Source organism: Mandrillus leucophaeus, unplaced genomic scaffold (assembly GCF_000951045.1).
Source record: "Mandrillus leucophaeus isolate KB7577 unplaced genomic scaffold, Mleu.le_1.0 Scaffold1155, whole genome shotgun sequence".
Lineage (NCBI taxonomy): Eukaryota > Metazoa > Chordata > Mammalia > Primates > Cercopithecidae > Mandrillus > Mandrillus leucophaeus.
This window is the reverse complement of record NW_012099821.1, coordinates 715,931-732,880: the sequence shown is the minus strand read 5'-3', so window position 1 is coordinate 732,880 and position 16,950 is coordinate 715,931. Positions and strand designations below refer to the sequence as shown.

Below are 16,950 nucleotides of genomic sequence, written 5' to 3'. Positions count from 1 at the left end.
AGGGATTGCATAGGATTTATACCTGATGTAAATGACGAGTTGATGGGTGCAGCACAGCAACATGGCACAAGTATACATATGTAACAAACGTGCACGTTATGCACATGTACCCTAGAACTTAAAGTATAATAATAATTAAAAAAAAAAGATATTAACATTTCATCCTGCTTTTCAAATAAAATATTATTTTTTTTCCTAAAAAAACATTTCACTCAAATTTGTAACTTCCACTTTTAAAATTTAATATGTATTAGTAATTAATAAAAGTATAAGAGGAGTAGATACTTTTAAGTATTTTCATCTGATTTAAAAATAAGTGTCCCATCTTATTTTGAACTTGGAATTGCATATATCAAAATTTTAAATCACAATGCAAAAATGCAAAAGGGGAAAGAGTAGTGTATTCCCTGTGGCAAAATGTTCAAGAGCTTAAATCCTTTTGATTAGCTTTGTTAATTTAACAAGGAGAATCTTGGCTATAACTTTTCTTGTCATTAAGGTGAAATACTGATGTGTTGGGAAGAAGTTTTTGAATCCGAATATATTTATTGCCCCTGAAATGCTTAACAGATATATCTGAAGTAAAAAATCTGACCTCCTATGCTTTGTATTAAGCATTATGAGAGATAGTCTTTGGGCATTCTTCCTTTTTAAAAACAAGCAGAAACTTTCAGATAGTTTATACCAATAACACCTTGGAATTGAAATTTTCCTTTTGGGTATAGCAAGTTAAGTACATTAGCTATCCCATATTTTTCAATCATAAGTTGTTGAATGAGATATAATGAAAAACAGCAGTAATTCATTTTATAGATAAAAAGCAATTTTTTCTCGTTACAAAAGTAGTACACTTGTTTTAATGGTGGAATGAGAATTTCAGACATCAGTAAAATTAAAATAGTTATATTGCCTTGCAATTATCTTTACCTTGAATGACTTGAGTAATAAGCTCTGCATCTGGACAAAGATATATTAACTTTATAAAAATAACAATCAGATAAAAACTACATTCTCAGTAGCATGTGAAAAACAGAGGAAATTTATATTTTCTTAAGCTTAATAATGCTATTCTCATTCTTATTTAGATGTTCAAGGCAATGTCTGAGAAGTATGCATATAGATTAAAAAAAGATATTTCCTAACTTCCAAAAGTTAACCACCAAAATGAACAAAATTTTAAAATTTTGATATAATTTTGATATCACTCCTCAAGTCCTTGTAAATATTACAAAACTAACTACTGCATACATCTTACTGTATTTTATATATAGACAGTTACATATGTAATTCCTTGGTAGAGCATTTAACATTTATGAAGTCTTTAATATTCTCTAGATTCTATTCTACCTATCCTGAAGTACAGGTATAGTGAGCGAATTGTTCTCTTTGGGTATTTACGAAATATTGTTGATTCATTCTAGGGGAACTGGATCTTTACATGATTTATATGAGATCAAATAGAGAGTATGACCCATATACCTAGAGAAAGATAAGCATTAATTTATTTTTTCAGTATGGAAACCCAACGGACAGTAATATCTTTATAGTTCTAAACACATTGCTATAATTAATAATTCTTGAAAAATTAGAAAGTGAAGGCAACATAACCAACTTATAATGCAGGATTCTATTGGAACATAATGATTTTATTTATTTTTGTTTATTTTTAGTGGACCTTCTCAAATTCAGATTATTCCTAACACCTATGTAATATAACAGCTAATAATGACACTTGATAGCAAGATGACGTAACATGGAGTTTGCTCACACTGAGTTTTCTAGCACAGCATTTTCATTTGTCTTCAACTTGATATTTTTAAGACTCATTTTACTTTTTCTTGAGTCCTATCCTATGCTATTTCATAGAGGTGGATCTATATGTCAAAAAATAAACAAAGCAGATGCAGACACGATATAGCAGATTAAATGCATATTAATATCATTGTTCTTCATGTGTGAAAATTATTTCAGCAAAATTAACCATTAATTTTTCATTAGAATTATCTAGCCCTTAAAGCATACCTTTAACTATCTTGAAATAGAATATGAAATATTAGAATGTAGAAATAAAATGCTTTTTGAAATAAACACAGTATTTTATTTCCTTCTAAATTTTGAAAAGAAAGCAAAATCTAGTCCTCAAGCACATTTCTATTTAGAGAATGTTTAATTAGGCACACACCATGTCAGCAGCTTTAGAACATCACTCTCAAATGAACAGACTATGGAATGAATTTAAAATATAAATAGTACACACACAAACATTACTAAATTCCATACAATACCAAGTGTTTGAATCTTAGGCTGCCAGATGACAAAGGAGATTCTATTAAGTGACTGAAACACTTTTGTATGTGACAATTAATTTTATGTGCCACCTTGACTGGGATAAGGGATGCCCAGATAGCTGGTAAAACATTTCCAGATGTGTCTTTGAGGGTGTTTTTTAGAGAGATTAGCATTTGAATCAGTAGAGATGAAGTAAGGAAAATCCACCAACACCAATGCAGACAGATAACACCTAATCCATTGCGGGCCTGAACAGTTTAAAAAGGCAGAGGAATTCTGTCTATCTCTTCTTGAGCTAAGATGGCCATCTTCTCCAGTTCTTGAATACTAGCATTCCTGGTTCTCTGGCCTTCAGAGTCCAGGACTTAATACAACTGCCTCCTGTCTGCCCTCTCCAGTTTTCAAGCCTCACACTGGGAGTTACACCCTCAGTTCCCTTGGTTCTCAGACTTTCAGACACAACCCAAATTATACCACTGGCTTTCCTGATTCTCCAGCTTGCTGAAAGCATATCATAGGACTTTGTGTCCTCTACAATCATATTACCCAATCCCCATAATAGATTTCCTCTTGTATATTTATATATATCCTATTGGCTCTGTTTTTCTGAAGAAATTTGAAAAATACAATGTGTGAAATGTTGATTTACATAAGAGTCCACAGTGTATTTGCCTTGCACCAGTTAACATCATTAATATAGGAAAAGACAAACAGCTTATATTAAGTGAGAATATTCTAATTTTAATTGATGGTTAGTAATTATTTTTAAGCAATGTTTATCTTGAGGGAGGTTGTATTTGAATGCCACAGAAGAAAATAAAATTAACAAATGCCATTTCAGATTTACAACTTTTAAAATTAGATATATAAATTTGAATTTTTTTTTTTCATTTTGAGTTAGTGTTGTGCAAGTACTGGTAACACATTCTGTAAGAGACTGTATTAGTAAGTTTTGCATTGCTATAAAGGAATACTCAAGACTGGGTATTCCTTTGCATTGCTATAATGGAATGAGGAAAGAGGTTTATTTGGCTGATAGTTCTGCAAGTTATACAAGCATGGTACCAGCATCTTCTTGGCTACTGATGAGGCCTCAGGAATCTTGTTCACGGCGGAAGGTAGAGAAGGAGCAGGCATGTCACAGGGCAAGAGAGGGAGCAAGAGAGAGAAAAGGATCTGCTAGTCCTCTTTAAACAACCAGCTCTCATGTGAACTCACAGAACAACAATTCACTCTTTACCACGAAGATGATGCCAAGCCCTTTATTAGGGATCTGCTCCAATAACAAAAACACCCCTCACCAGTCCCCATCTCTAACATTGAGTATCACCTTTCAATCTGAGATTTGGAGGGGACAGACATCTAAACTATATCACTCTGTTCCTGGCCTCCCATATCTCATGTTCTTCTCACTTTGCAATATAAAATCACCCTTTCCCAACAGTCCCCTGGTCTTAACTCCTTCTAGCATCAGCTCAAAAGTCCAAAGTCCAAAGTTCCATGTGAGACTCAAGACACATTCTTTCCACCTATGAGCCTGTAAGGCTGAAAACAAGTTATTAATTTCCAAGATACAATGGTGCTAAAGGAATCAGGTAAACATTCCTATTCCAAGACAGAAATAAGACAAAAGATAGAGGGAACATTCCCCATGCATGTCTGAAACCCAGAAAAGCAGGTATTAAAATTTTAAACCTCCAAAATCATCTCCGTTGACTCTAATTCTGGGTACACTGGTGCAAGGGGTGAGTTTCCAAGGCCTTGGGCAGCTCCACCCCTGCAGCTTTGCTGGATGCAGCCCACGTGGCTTCTTTCATGGGTTGGAGTTAAATGCCTGTAGTTTTTCCAGGCTCACAGTGCAAGCTGCCCATGGCTCTACCATTCTCAGGTCTGGAGGGTGGCAGCCCACTGCTTACAGCTTACTAGGCAGTGCCCTGATTGGGGACTTTGTGTGGTAGCTCCAATCCCAAATTTCCTTTTGGCACTTCTCTTGTAGAGGCTCTCTGTGAGGCCTCTGCCCCTGCAGGGACGTTCTCTCTGGGTACGTAGGCTTTCTGATACATTCTCTGTAATCTAGGTAGAATATAGCAAGCATCCTTCACTCTTGCAATTTGTATACCTGCAGACCCAAGTCCATGTGGAAGCCACAAAAGGCTTACAGCTTACACTCTCTGGAGCAGTAGCCCATGCTGTATCTAGGACAAAGAGCCCAGGCTGGATCTGCTTGAATTCTGAGAGCAGTATCCTGAGGTGGCATAGGGCAGCAGTATCCTCGGCCTGGCTCCCCAAACCATTCTTTCCTACTAGGCATCTGGGCCTGTGATGGGAGGAGCTGTCTTCAAGATTTCTGAAATGCCTTTGAGGACTTTCTCCCATTATCTTGACTATTGGCACTTGTGTCCCTTTTAGTCCAGCTAATCTCTCTAGCAAGTTGCTGCTCCATAGTGCATTTAAATTCCTCTCTAGAAAATGCACTTTCCTTCTCTTCCACATAGCTAGGGTGTGAATTTTTCAATTTTTATGCTCTGTTTCCTTTTTAATTATAAGTTCCAACATTAAGTCATCTTTTATGCTCGTATATGATTGCAGGTTGTTGGATGCAGCCACACTACTTCTTGAATGTTTTGCTGCTTAGATATTTCTTCCTCCAGATACCCTAGGTCACCACTCTTAAGTTTAACCTGCCACAAATCTTTAGGGCATGGACGCAATGCAGCCAAGATTTTTGCTAGGGCATAACAAAGATACACTTTATTCCATTTTCCAATAGATTCCTCATTTCCATCTAAGGTCTCATAAGCCTGGCCTTCACCATCCATATTTCTATCAGTATTTTGTTCACAACCATTAACAAGTCCTAAGAAGTTTTAAACTTTCGTTCATCTGCTGTCTTCTTCTGAGACTTTCAAACTCTTCTAATCTCTGCTTGCTACCCAGTTCCAAAGCTGCTTCCCATTTTCATGTATCTTTATAGCAATGTCCCATTTCTGCATTAGTCAGTTTTGTGTCATTGTTAATGAATACCTGAGTCTGGTAATTTATAAAGAAAATACGTTTATTTGGCTCAAAATTTGACAGGGTCTACAAGCATGGCAACAACATCTGCTTGGCTTCTGGTGAGGACTCAGGAAGGTTTTATTCATAGTGGAAGATGGAAGAGGAGCAGGTGTGTCATATGGTGAGAGAATGAGCAAGAAAAAGATGCCAGACTCTTTTAAAGGAGGCAGCTCTTTCATGAACTAATAGAGTGAGAACTCACTCATTACCCAGGGAGGACATTAAGCCATTCATAAGGGATCCATCCCCGTGATACAAAAATCTCCCATTAGGCTGCAGCTCCAACATTGAGGATGACGTTTCAACATGAAATTTGGAAAGGACAAACATCCAAATCATGTCAGAGACATAAAACATAATTGAAATTCAGGATAGCAGTATTCAGTCAAATCTTATATGGTTTATCATGAACATCTTTCAATTTAGCTTGTTGAAGCATATCTCTCACCCATGGTAATGTCTACACATTTCTCTTCTTCATCCTTTATTACCAGTTTTATTGAACATACCTACAATTTTCTTTAATATTCTATTATGTTATAACTTATTAGCTTCTATTCATTTCTCCTTCATATTCAATTGCATTTCCAATTTGAGTATTTATAGTATTTAAAGGACCGAACACAGGTGGCTTCATTATTATTCTGTTATTAGTAGAGCTCTAAAATTTTAGATAAAGTCTTATACACTAACAGTCTTAGATTTTCATATATGCTTGATCTTAATTAAACATTGAGGATGTTACAGACTTGACCTGAACCAAAAACATAAAAGCAATAACCTTAGAGACGAAAGCCAGAAGATGTCCCAGAAAAGGGAGCGTTGCTATTAATGATAACCTGGGAATTGGCAGAGAGTTTAGTAATTTCAAAACAAAGACTTTTGAAATATTGTTAATATATTCTAACACCACACAATTAATTCAGAATATATTATAGTATAGCTATTGTATGTTGTCTTTATACATAACATACAAACACACACTGACTTGAGTATCCCAATTTGTCTGTGAAATATCTCTACTCTTTTAAAAAACTCATCCAATAAAATGGTATAACAGTTAAAAGATATTTATGCACTTACCAAATAGGTCCTTATCTTCAATGATTGCCATCTCCACCTCTTTTTCAGTAATGATTGTGCATGTGAAAGGAACTTGAAGAAGTACGCTAATCTCACCAAAGGACTCCTTCTCCTTAAGTTGACCCATATAAACAAGTTTTTGAGATCTTTTCTGTTAAAAAAAATATATATTATTGATGCTTAACCATACAATGAATCAGTATTGTTTTTATCAGAAACTCACTCTAAACCATTTAACGATATGATATTTAAAATACATTAGCAACTGTATTCAAATTAGATAAAAATTTACTTACATAGGTGTTTCAGTTATATTAGAGATATTTAAAATACATTAGCAACTGTATTCAAATTAGATAAAAATTTACTTACATAGGTGTTTCAATTATATTAGAGAAATAGTAAACTCATAGATAACATAGGCATATCTAAGGTAATTGAAAGCATTGTCATTTAGAATCCACAAAGATGTTTAGGAAATAATGAACTAATTCCACTTTTCAAGGATCTAGGATATCATTTTATGATAGTTTCATTTAAGATGTTTCATAGTTTCATTTAAGATGTTTTGTTAACTACCATTTGTTACATCAGCCCTAGTCACAAGGCACTCTTGTTGAACCCACAGGGGAGAAGTAAAATAAGCAGAAAATGTCAGGGCCAGAACTGATGGTATTAAGTGAAAAAGGAGGGATTATTCCCTGTCTTTTCTGTTTAAGTACAAAAGAAACATAGAAAATGAGTTTGACTCAGGGAACTAGAATTTTGATTCAAATAAGAGACCTTGTGGAGAAGGGCCTACAGGATGTTCAATATGAATGGTTCTGGAGAAAATGTTGAGACCTCAAATTACCTTTGCCGGGAGATTTGCTAGGAGTTGATGACCACTAAGATATATAAAAGAGAATGTAGTCCTCAGGTAGAAGAGTGACAAGAACTTGGAAGCGGCAAAAGCCTTTACTAAGTATCCTGGAGTCAAATCCAATATAACCTGAATATTTGCACCTATATACATGGCAAATCTTTACACTGAATATGACCAGTGCAGCAGAATTCAAGTTAGTTTACATATTTAATTGAATTCCTTTGAAGACTCCCTGACCAACTAATGATTAGTTCTAACTTTTCTATCACACATTACATATTTGTGCCTCTTCTAGAACTTCATAAAAATGAAATTATATAGAATGTACTCATTCAGGTTTGGCATTTTGGCCCAACGTAATATGTTTGAGATTCTTACAAGTATCCATGATTATTTTTACTGCTATGTGGCATTTTATAGTACAAATATACTGTAACATCTCTATTCATTCAACTGTCAGTGGCCATGTGGATTACTTCCAGTTTTTAGTTTGTAAGAATTCATACAAGTTTGTTGTTGTTGTTGTTGTTGTTGTTGTTGTTTTTGTTGTTTGGAGACACAGTCTTGCTCTGTTGCCAGGCTGGAATGTACTGGCATAATCTCAGCTCACTGCAACCTCCACTTTCCAGGTTCAAGTGATTCTCCTGCCTCAGCCTTCCGAGCAGCTGGGACTACAGGCATGCATCACCATGCCCAGATAATTTTTGTATTTTTTAGTAAAGATGGGGTTTTACCATGTTGATCAGGATGATCTCGATGTCTTGACCTCTTGATCTGCCCACCTCGGCCTCCCAAAGTGCTGGGATTACAGGTGTGAGCTACTATGCCCAGCCCTAGAATTCATGTAAGTCTTTGTGTAGACATATGTTTTCACTTTTCTGGAGAAACTATCTAGAGTGGAATTAGGTCAAATGATTAAGTGCATCTTAGCTAATCTGATATGTTTGTTGTAGTACTTGGCTGTGGTTTTAATTTGCATTTCTCTGATGAATAAGAATGTAAAGCATATTTTACCGTGTTCATTGGTCATTTGTATATCTTACAAATCAATATATCTTACAACTTATATTCTTATATCTTAAGACTAAATAAGCCAAAAGTAAACAATTTCAAAAAATTGAATAGAAATTTCACAAACTAACACAAATAAATGTCTAGTAAGTACATGAAAAGGTGTCCAACACTCTTTATTCTTTAGAGTAGATTAATTGATTAAAAAGAATACATAAGTTGAAAACTTACCACTTTATTTGATTGTAGTTTCACAAATCCTATAATACTTCTATAAATGTTACAACATCCAGAATTAATATAACCCACAAAAGAAATTATATTTCCACTTTCCACTATCACTGAAAAGAAGAGAGATAGTTCATTTCATACATTCTTGTCTTTAATAAATTATTTTAGATATTTTATCAACAAAAGTTAATGTAATTTAATTCAATAACTATTAATGGTAAGTTTCTTAATAGATTCCAGTTTATAGGCAGTACTTAACACAATATTTAAAAAATTACGCCCATTATTTATATCTTTAACATAATACATGTAACATTGCAAACACTGACAAGACTTTGGCAGTAAAGGCACTGATATACTAGCATACTGTACGAGGCAGGAAGGAAAGGGGAATATGGAAGAAACCTTGATCTGTAGCATTTGCTGAGTTCCAAGGTTTAAATATTTCCACCATGGCTCATTTCAAATTTCTGACAGTTTAATAACAAACTCACAATATTGATAAATATTTGAAAATTGGCTCTCCAGAACCTGTATCTTGGGCTGTACCAACACTCTACTGATTACAGTAGGAGTTAAAAGCAAGGGCTTTGAGGACACATTGGCCCACTTTGAACCTAGTCCACTACTTTCTATGCCACCTTAGATAAATGACATAATCCCTCTGAGCTTCAAATTTTTCATCTTTAAAATGGAAAAATTAATTAAGAGTCCTTACTTTAAGCCTCATATAAACCATGTGGGGCACATAAAGTATTTAGCATGTTGCCTGGTACATAGTACAACACAATATCATGTTATTATAATAAATCAATGTTACTATCATTAGTCTTTCAAACTTGTAAAGTCACTCTAAGGCCAAGATACATTTGAAGGTGAACTCTATTATAACTTTGTAGCTATCAATGTATTAAGATAAAAATCCCTTGATCTACATAACATTTTAAATTATCAACATGATGTAAATACTTAAATCAATTGGCAATATTTAAATTAAAATTAGTATTTCAAATTATTTTCTATTTTATGAATTCTGAAACATATCAATATTTAATTCTGAAAACTTTAAACACAGCAGTAGTAACCTAAATATAAAGACACATATATAACTTTCTCATAATTTTATAAAGTATATAAACTATTAAAAACAAGTTCTTTGATCACTTGAAGGTATTCCTGTTTGTTTTCTAGCATAAAAGAGCATATATCAACATAACAAAAATTACTGATGTTACCAAAATAATAAAGAAACTAGAGCATAGCATAATTCTTTAAAAATTATGACTAAAATAAGAACACAGTAACAATTGTTAAATATAATTTACCACTAGCAAAAAATAAACATCAACATACAATGGAAAAAGTACTTCAAGATAAATGAAGTGGGATTCAATAATTTTGCTGGCATAATTATGAGGATAGCCTATCTTTTTCTCCTCATGTCATAGCTACTTCAAAGTTTATAGTAAAAAATTTAAAGGTTATTCTACTGTTGTCAATCATTTATTTTGTTTAAATAAAAATTTATGATAACTCTTCTTTTTTTACAGCAGAAAATGATATTAAAATTATCTTACAATGTAAAAGTATAAGATGTGTAGAATTATGTGAAACATTTTCTCACAGATTTTTCTCTTAAAAGTAAGAGGAACTCCTCTATCAAAACATATGATAGTAGAAACTATGTAACTTCTTTTAGTCAATCCTCAAGGATATAAAGAAAGGCATAGAAGCTCCTAGCAATTGTTATAGATAAGGAAATCATGCACTTAAACATGTACTAAAGAAATCCATTATTTTTAACTATCAGACCTGTACTACTCTAATTCTTGAAAGTCAAACTCTTTGTAGATCACAGAGATGTATATATAACAACAAAGAGGAAGAAGGCCCCAGGAATTTTTCTTTGTGTTGAAGTCAAGCCAAAATTGGAAAAGCCAAACCATTGTTGCAAAATCTATGACGCAGTCTCACTCCCTAGAGGGGGAATTGGCTACTTGAATCATTGTCTCTGGTCTTTATGATAATCATAGCAAATGTTCATCTCAATGAAGACAATAAAGCAAACCTTTCTGACCTAGGTAAAGAGCTTGAATTTAAATACATATAAAAATTGTACCTTCTGGTCAGGCACGGTGGCTCACGCCTGTAATCCCAGCACTTTGGGAGGCCGAGGCAGGAGGATCACCTGAGGTCAGGAGTTTGAGAACACCTGGCCAACATGGTGAAACTCCGTCTCTACTAAAAGTACAAAAACTAGTTGGGCTTGACGGTGGGCACCTGCAATCCCAGCTAATCGGAAGGCTGAGGCAGAATAGCTTGAACCCAGGAGGCAGAGGTTGCAGTGAGCTGAGCTCGTGCCACTGCACTCCCACCTGAGTGACACAATGAGACTCCGTCTCAAAAAAAATTATATCTTCACACTTAAATAGGAACATTTAAATATTAATATTACTATTTTGGACTAGAAACAGAATCATGCAATTACTCGCCACCCTCATTATTGTCCCTAATTTTACTCATTCAGCCTCTGATCATGTTTTCCATTTTGAAGAACTTATGCTGTCAAGATAAATGTTATTTGCATACCCTTTCCTCCTCCCTTATATAGAAAATGACAAATAACATACGATGATCTGCAGAATTATAACACATTTTTAAACGAAAAGATTTAATCATGAACTACATAGGCCAAATTTTATTTATTATTATCTCAAGGTCATATTCATTTATGTTTACAAAATGTAGTGGAATTTGTAGTTAAAAGTAATATTTTAAAGACCTTTATCAAGACTCAGACTCAAAAGACCTGAAAGCATTAGATCATAATGAAAAGAACAAACTTGATTTTATCTTAAGGCAAATGAAAAGAAGAACATCAGAAGGATTCACAGAAATTAAACAATCAGGCATTGTTCCTTTTCTTTCTATTGTTTATCATATGCCCAGAAATAGTCCCAAGTCTAATAAAACCATTTTATTCTAATTCTAAAGTCAGTCAGAAGAAGTTATGAAAAGAAGAATAATTCCCTACTGGCTATTAGCATCAGCACTGGGATAGTGAAGGTCTCAGTTTAAATAGAAACTAATGATTATAGAGGTTATTAAAGGACGTTCTCTTATTTTAAGATAAACCTCAGTCTACTAGCCTAACATACTAAAACAGGTTTGGAACAGGAATATATCTCAGGATGGACAAACGTGCGGCAGCTTTGAGCATGACATCCATTAGCTGAATGGATGCCTCTCCTTGTAAAGATAGACCACTAGAGGAAGAAAAGTATAAAATAATAGTACCAATTAATTTTGTGTTTGAACTTTATTTTCCCTTTTGAGAATTTTTTCTGAATATATTCTCCTTCCAAATATATATATTTTGCTTTATAAATGTTAAGAAAGAACTTGGTTAGAAAGGGCTTTACATTTACTATCTCTGTAATGGTCCATACCAGTGCAAATACCGTGTAAACATCAATACTTTACCCAATATTAAACACTATCTCTTTATTAGTAAAAATGTATATTTATTCGCAGATAAATATAGATAGCATTTATAGCCCTGTAAAGCAAATTCTTAAATATAAGGGCATCTGAGAAGAATCAAGTTTGATTAATTTCCAATTATACAATGCCTTCTGAATTCTATGGCACATTTAAAGAGGTTGTTCTCCTAAAGAATGAATACTATACATAAAATATCCTCTGTATATTAAGTACCTGTCACTTGGCATAAGAAAAAATAATGTACATTTATTCTATTTTATTTTATTTTTATTTTATTTTTTTGAGACAGAGTCTCGCTCTGTCGCTCAGGCTGGAGTGCAGTGGCCGGATCTCAGCTCACTGCAAGCTCGGCCTCCCGGGTTCACGCCATTCTCCTGCCTCAGCCTCCCGAGTAGCTGGGACTACAGGCGCCCGCCACCTCGACCGGCTAGTTTTTTGTTTGTTTGTTTGTTTGTTTGTTTTGTATTTTTTAGTAGAGATGGGGTTTCACCGTGTTAGCCAGGATGGTCTTGATCTCCTGACCTCGTGATCCGCCCGTCTCAGCCTCCCAAAGTGCTGGGATTACAGGCTTGAGCCACCGCGCCCGGCCACATTTATTCTAATGTTACAAATGTGTGATTTGGAAAATAGTTATAGACAAATCTGAGGAAATCTAGAGAAATATGAATTAAAAAATTAAATTTTGAATATGCCTCAGAGACTTCCAATCAAAGAACTTCCTAAAATAATATATTTATAGAATTAGTCATGGAAATTATCAGAATATGGTTACCCACTGCAAAATAGGGAAGATGAAGAAGGGCAATATTTGGTGTTAGAGATCCCCTCTTACTATCTATTGCTCCCACATTTACCCCATCTTCCCCTTCTCAGCAGGCAACATAGGACAAATGCTAGGGCTATAAAGCCATCCACAGATCAAGGAAGAAGAGATTATCCAGATTTGATGTCCAGCCCAATAACCAAGGAAATCATACATTTATCTCATCTTTCTTACCAACTTTAAATCTTTGCCCAAATCTCACAATCCTAATGAGATCACCGTGACTACTCTATGCTATGGTTTAATCTGCTCCTTCTAGCTTTTTCATCCTTATCTGTAGCTATCTCCAAGGTTTGTGTTGCCATCTAAGTTATTGATTTGTTTATTGTACTTATTGTATATTATATTTTCTATCCATTGGGATGCAAGCTCCATCAAGGCAAAGATATTTATCTTTTGTTCACTCATGTATCTACATATAGTCACTCAACAAACATTTGTTGGATGAATGCATATTCTCAAGAATATCAATATTAAACAAAGGTTTTCTTGAGCATAAGAGAAAGTTCAGAATATGATGGTTTAGATAATTCTGAAATCCTTCCTCAAGTAGCCCTACTAAAACTTCTGAATAATATATTTAAAACTATATGAGGTGGCAGAACAGCAACAGAATTTTTCAAAAAACATAAATAAAAAGAAAGTGTACAGTTAGATCTGTCTGGGGGTGGGTAAGAAAGCCCTGGAGGCAATGGCAAAGTATGTGTGAAAGATCAAATGTGGAAATCCTCCTACGGAAACTCCCAAAGAGCAATACTCTCAGTGGGTGAACTAGAAAAAGCCCACCTCAGAAAAAGAGCTCCTGGAGATATTTTCCTCTCTTGGTCCTGGCTCTGAATTAAATGAAAGAAGAAAAAGGTAACAAGTCTCTGTAATTCTCACTCATGATATTTGGGGCTAGAATCCATACCACCTGTGAGGCAATAAAATCCTTTAATTAAACATTTATTTTCAAACCATACTGGGTTTTAGTGACTCTAAATGCTTGGAATAAAGGAAAATAAATTCTTTCTGAATGAATTAACCTTATCCCAAGCTTCAAAGAATCTCTCTATATAAGATGCTATTTTAGGGAATATAAACTCTCAATGAAATAGATGCTGTATAGCAAATATACTAGTACATCAACACATAGTCATTATACTCTTAAAAACTTGTCTACATATATATACACACACACATATATGCAGACACACTATTATACATGTTTGTGTGTGTATATATGTATACTTTCTATGTGTAGCGAATATACACATATATAAAGACAGCACAATGATCAAATAGCAAATATAAGACTATACTTATGGAAGAAAAAGAGACTCATAATTGGCCAACTGGATTACAAAAAAATAACTGTATAGAAATTTTAGAAAAAATATAATTAATAAAAATATTATTAAATGAATTAAATATTAAACAGAAATATCAAACCTAGATTCTCAAATTTTACGAAGAAAATCAAGCATAACGGCGGACAAGGTGACTCACGCCTGTAATCCTAGCACTTTGGGAGGCTGGGCGGACGGATCACCTGGAGGTCGGGAGTTCAAGACCAACCAGCATGGAGAAACACCAAAATTTTCCAAGCCTGGTGGCTCATGCCTGTAATCCCAGCTACTTGAGAGGCTCAGGCAGGAGAATCACTTAAACCAGGAGGCAGAGGTTGTGGTGAGCCGAGATCTCACCATTGCACTCCAGCCTGGGCGACAAGAGTGAAACTCCGTCCCCCCACAAATAAAAGAAGGAAAAAAAAAAGAAAGAAAATTAAGTATAACATGACTTTTTATATTATAATTGGGGCCATGAAACTGTAACACAACGAATACATTTCCATTTCAAAGCACTATGCATTTGAATATCAGTTTATTTTAATCAAAATTTAGAAATTAAATAGTCACCTCTTTATGCAAGGTAGAAATACTCCTTAACTGCTTTTTATTTTCAGTAGCCAAGAGACTTAATTACTCTGGGTATACTCATCAAGATTTTTATTGATACTCTGTTGAAATCACTAGTTTTGGTGGAATTTTATGTTTTTGATATTCCAATTTAATTTTTATTTGTAAGTCTTTTTTATGTTTGCTTCATAACAGGCTTGTACTTTCATTACTTTTCTTGCTTAGTTCAGTTTCGAATCTCTAAAATTCTGATACTATTTAAATGATATTTCTCATTATTTTGAACAATTATTGTTGATTATATAAATTATGACTTATTGATTGCCTGAAATGAAAACTGATTCTTGTTGATGTAGTCAGAGGGAAGGTTTTGAGGAAAAGACTGATATTTGACCCAAAGTCATTTACATTGGGTACCACAGTCAAAATAAATGAAGTCAAGTGACAGATACATGCGGGACTTCCGGCTATGCAGAAGGGGTAGAGCATTAAAAAAAAATTTAGATGGCAGTACCAAATGACTGATTAGATGCTAAGCAAATAGAAAATTAAAAGGGAAATGTTTCAAATAACATAAGAATTGTATGATTACCAAGTTCCAAAAATATGTCTGATTCACTAATATAACCCTTCAGTTTTTCTAGCACTATGTTGAATCTAAATACACATGGAATGATGTACTTAAATAGATAAGTGTATATACTTCATTTCAATAAGATATTGTGTGTTAGGGAAAGTGAGTATGTTAAGCCTGACATTCTGAATCAAAATTCTATTTTAGCTGAAGTAGTTAAATGACTTTGTGTCACAGGGTTTGTTAGAGTATCAAAAGAGATGATCTAACTTAATGTGTAAGGCCCAGTGCATTATAATTAGTGCAAAATCAATAGAAGGAAAATATTTTCATATTTGTGTCAAAAAAAGAAGTTTCTAAGTTTTCAGTTTTGGTAATCATATTTAGTCATACATTCTAGTTAATCAGGGTAACTGTCCATGTAAATATTATACACTGATTAGTTACCTCATCCTAGCACTGCCTAACTACCTATAGTAATTTCAGTTTAATTATTTAAGCAGCATTGTTTCAGAAATGAATAACCACTATTAATTGAACTGGTCAAAGGAAGTACATGGATGGCACTATACAATACATTCACTCATTTGTACCAAGTGTACAATATGATTATTTTTTTTGTTATGCGAAATAATGACTTACCTGATTAATTTCACAATAATTAATTTAGATTCAAGACATATTCTGCTTGGTTTATATTAAAGTAGTCTATACAGGGGCAGGGAAACCATTTGTAGTAAAGAGATTTATTTTATTACACCTCAGTTAAACTCAAATGAATTCGATCACTATATGTAAAATCATATTTCATACAGATAGTCATCTAACCTTCATTTTTGTATACAATAGTGACAGTAAAAAAAAAAGTGAAATTTTTAAAAAACTATTTTTCAAAATCTCAAAATGATACGATAAAACCCATTTCTATTTTAAAATTGAAATATTCATGTTTCTCTTATTAGGCTTTGTAAACTTCTTAATACATCTCTCTTGTAATAGTATTTTTGATTATTCTGAAACTATTATTTTCCCCTTAATCTCGTTATTTTGTATGTAGAACAACTCAGTAAAAATTTCTTACCCATATTTTCTTCTTATTGATATTTCATTAATAACTAGTTCATTTGAAATAATTTTTGACAACATTATGTTGGGTTAAATAACTTGATTATTTTCCCTGTTTCTATAGATAATTTTCTAATATATTTTATTTTAAAAATTACTAGCCTTTTCCCACTGATTTGTGACACTTCCTCTGTTACAAACTGCATACCACTCTATACATTAGAATATTGAATATCTAGCACTCAAATCAAAACCTAAGAAAAGAGCATGAAAAAGTTGTTAGAGCCTTTATAGGAAGTAATTTATTTATTTATTTTGTTGATTGTATTTTTTTTTTATTATACTTAAAGTTCTAGGCTACATGTGGACAAAGTGCAGGTTTGTTACATATGTATACATGTGCCATGTTGGTGTGCTGCACCCATTAACTCGTCATTTACATTAGGTATATCTCTTAATGCTATCCCCCTCCCCTCCTCACACCTCACAACAGGCCCTGGTGTGCGATGTTTCCCTTCCTGTGTCCAAGTGATCTCATCGTTCAATCCCC

At 33.8% G+C, this 16,950-nt stretch overlaps 1 protein-coding gene across 1 annotated transcript in view; it reads right to left on the bottom strand.

Moving 5' to 3' along the window:
• CNBD1 (cyclic nucleotide binding domain containing 1) overlaps window positions 1-16,950 on the bottom strand; it is a 517,073-nt gene that overhangs the window by 16,859 nt on the left and 483,264 nt on the right. Inside the window, exons 9-10 of the mRNA XM_011998293.1 lie at window positions 8,537-8,646; window positions 6,430-6,580 (exon numbers count right to left, since the gene is read on the bottom strand). Coding sequence (XP_011853683.1) covers window positions 6,430-6,580; window positions 8,537-8,646 — 261 coding nt within the window. The remainder of the gene's footprint in view (window positions 1-6,429; window positions 6,581-8,536; window positions 8,647-16,950) is intronic.